This window comes from Dipodomys ordii, unplaced genomic scaffold, assembly GCF_000151885.1.
Source record: "Dipodomys ordii isolate 6190 unplaced genomic scaffold, Dord_2.0 Scaffold11, whole genome shotgun sequence".
Classification (NCBI taxonomy): domain Eukaryota; kingdom Metazoa; phylum Chordata; class Mammalia; order Rodentia; family Heteromyidae; genus Dipodomys; species Dipodomys ordii.
Window position 1 is genome coordinate 17,191,660 of NW_012267227.1, and position 3,450 is coordinate 17,195,109.

The 3,450-nt window shown below is 44.2% G+C and overlaps 1 protein-coding gene across 1 annotated transcript in view; it reads left to right on the top strand.

Annotated features, from left to right (window-relative positions):
• The first annotated feature begins 932 nt into the window (after positions 1-932).
• Ino80 (INO80 complex subunit) overlaps positions 933-3,450 on the top strand; it is an 87,297-nt gene continuing 84,779 nt past the window's right edge. The window contains exons 1-3 of the mRNA XM_013009999.1: positions 933-1,087; positions 1,260-1,429; positions 1,737-1,867. Coding sequence (XP_012865453.1) covers positions 945-1,087; positions 1,260-1,429; positions 1,737-1,867 — 444 coding nt within the window. The 5' untranslated portion in view covers positions 933-944. The remainder of the gene's footprint in view (positions 1,088-1,259; positions 1,430-1,736; positions 1,868-3,450) is intronic.

Here is a 3,450-nt window from a genome sequence, read left to right on the forward strand (position 1 = left end):
GAACTCTGGGCCTGGGCTCTGTCCCTCAGCTCTTCAGCTCAAGGCTAGCACTCTACCACTTGAGCCACAGTGCCACTTCGGCTTTTTTCTTTTTGCTTATGTGGTGCTGAAGAATCGAACCCATAGCCTCAGGCATGCAAGGCAAGTGCTCTACCACTGAGCCACCTTCCCAGCCCCCTTTATTGTTATTATAAAGGTGATGTATAGAGAAATTATAGTTACATAAATCAGGTAAAGAGTACATTTAAAAAAGTATTTTTGTCAGTCATGGGACTTGAAGTTTTACATCTTGGTCTCTGATTTCCTTCCTTCCTTCCTTCTTCCTTCCTTTTTTTTGGTCAGTGGTGGGGCCTGAACTCTGGGCCTGGGCGCTGTCCCTCAGCTCTTCAGCTCAAGGCAAGCGCTCTACTACTTGAGCCATAACACCACTTCCGGCCTTTTGTGCTTATGTGGTGCTGAGGAATTGAACCCAGGGCCTCATGCATGCAAGGCAAGCACTCTACCCCTGAGCCACCGGAAGTCCCCCTTCCTTCTTTTTTTGTGTGTACCTGTCTTTGGGTTTGAACTCGGGGGCTGGGCACTGTTCTTGTCCTTTTTTGCTCAAGGCTAACACTAGCTCTTTTTTTTTTTTTTTTGGGCTGTTGTGGGGCTTGAACTCTGAGCTTGGGTGCTGTCCCTGTGCTCTTCAGCTCAAGACGAGCGCTCTACCGCTTGAGCCACAGTTCCACTTCCAGTTTTCTGGTGGTTTATTGAAGATAAGAAACTCACGGACTCTCCTGCCCTGGCTGGGTTTGAACCGTGATCCTCAGATCTCAGCCTCCTGAGTAGCTAGGATTACAGGCGTGAACCACCAGCTTCACTTCCTGTCTTTTATTTTTAATTACCTATCTCCATTCTGCAGCCGTGTAGTCGGAGGCGCTTGTGCATGAAGACAGATTTGTTCTATGGCCTCGGAGTTGGGTGCCGGGGACGATGGCAGCAGCACTGAGCTGGCAAAGCCCCTCTATCTTCAGTACCTGGAGAGAGCCCTCCGATTGGATCATTTCCTGCGACAAACATCCGCCATCTTCAATAGGAATATTTCTAGGTATGTTATTTCATGTTTGCTTACCACATTTCTGTTTGCGATCATAATTGCTTTATGATTTTTAATATTGAAAAGTTAATTTTTTCATATAATCAGTTGGTTTTATATAGAGTGTCCAGTTCTATTAACCTTAACTTTTCTGATTACTTGCTTATTATCTTTCAATTTATAGTGATGACAGTGAAGATGGGTTGGATGACAATAATCCCTTATTGCCCCAGTCTGGGGATCCCTTAATACAAGTAAAAGAAGAACCCCCTAATTCACTGCTTGGTGAAACTTCTGGAGCAAGCAATTCTGGAATGCTAACCCCGTACTCACTTAATGGAGTTCTGCAGTCAGGTCAGGGTGGTATGATGTTCTCTTTTTGTTGTTGTTGGTTGTGGGGGCTGAACTCTGAGCCTGGGCGCTGTCCCTCAGCTCCTCAGCTAAGGTGAGCGCTATACCACTTGAGCCACAGCGCCACTTCCGGCTTTTTCTGCTTATGTTGTGCTGAGGAATCAAACCCAGGGCCTCTTGCATGCAAGGCAAGTGCTCTACCACTGAGCCACCTTCCCAGTCTCCATGTATCCTCTTTGTGTGTAGTTCTCTTGGAGTAGTCATGATTTTATTTTATTAAAAAAAATTTTTTTTATGTTTCTCTATACAGAATCAAAATCTGACAGGGGGAATTTATATAACTTTTCCAAGTTGAAGAAAAGCAGAAAGTGGCTAAAGGTAAGAGATAAACCATATGATAGTCCAAATAACCTATCAAAGTTACTGTTAGAAATTGATTCAGATAGACTGACAAATTTTTTCAGATATGATTATCTTTTTTTTATTATTTATTGCCAGTCCCGGGGCTTGAATTAAGAGCATGGGCACTATCCCTGAGCTTCTTTTGCTCAGGGCTAGTGCTCTACCACCTGAGCCATAGCACCACTTTTGGTTTTTTCTGTTTATGTGGTACTGAGGAATTGAACTTAGTGCTAGTGCCTGCTAGGCAGGCAGTCTACCACTGAGCCACATTCTCCAGCCCCTCAGGTGTGATTCTCTTATCCTACATATGTTTTTGTTTTCATTTTTAAATTTTTTGTTGCTCATGATGTCTGAATTCTGGGCCTGGGTGCTGTTCCTCAGCTCTTTACCTCCAGGCAAGAACTCTTACCATTTGAGCCACAGTGTTTGTGGCTTTTTCTGCTTATGTGGTGCTGAGGAATCAAACCACCCAGGACTTCATGCGTGCTAGGCAAGCGCTCTACCACTGACCCACATTCCCAGCTCAGTCAGTGGGTATTTGGGTTTTTGGGTTGTTTCTCTCTTTTCAGTTAGGCTATTTCCTCCCTTCCTTTCCTTTGCTCTTTTTTTTTTTTTTTTTTTTTTTGGTGCTTGTCCTGGGACTTGAACTCAGGGCTTGGATGCTGTCCTTAAGCTTCTTTTTGTTCAAGGCTAGTACCCTACCACTTGAGCCACAGCTTCATTTCCATCTCTTTTTTTTGGTAGTTTAATAGAGATAAGATCTTACAGACTTTTCTGCTTGGGCTGGCTTTGAACGAAGAATCTCAGATCTCAGCCTCCTTAGTACCTAGGATTAGGGGTATGAGTCATCCCCTCCAGCCCTTTGCTCTTTTTTTATGTTAGTATTTAGTGAATTGTTGAGTATTTAGTGATTGTGCCCTCTGTGTGGCTTCAAGCCACCAGAAAACAAGTGCTCCCAATACCCTATACCTTCAGCTCCTGTGGCAAATTTGACCTTCAGGGTGATAGGTGATTTAGGCTGATTAGGGAACTTTCCTTTCCTAAGAACTTCTGTGTATGTGTGTGTGTGCACACTCGAAAGCAGTAGTTTGTTATTCTTTGTCATTGCTCTATAACCTGGACAAAAAACTTTGAATTACCTGGTTGCTGGTGGCACATGCCTGTACTCCTAATTACCCAGGAGGCTGAGATCTGAGGATTGCAATTCAGAGCCAGCCCACGCATAAATGTCTGTGAGACTATTGTCTAATAAACCACTAGAAAACTGGAAGTTATGCTATGGTTCAAGTGGTAGAGAACTAGCCTTAAGTGAAAAAGCTCAGGAACAACACCCACGTCCTGAGCCACAATGGCTGACAAAAAAATTTTTTTTTTAAAGTTTGAATTAAGCCAGGTGCTGGTGGCTCATGCCTGTAATCATAGCTACTCAGGAGGCTGAGATCTGAGGATCACTGTTCAAAGACAGCCTGGGCAGGAAAGTCCGTGAGACTCTTATCTCCAATAAACCACTAGAAAACTGGAAGTGGCGCTGTGGCTCAAGTGGTAGAGCTCTCATCTTGAGCTGAAGAGCGCAGGGACAGAGCCCAAGCCCAGAGTTCAAGCTCCACAACTGACCAAAAAAA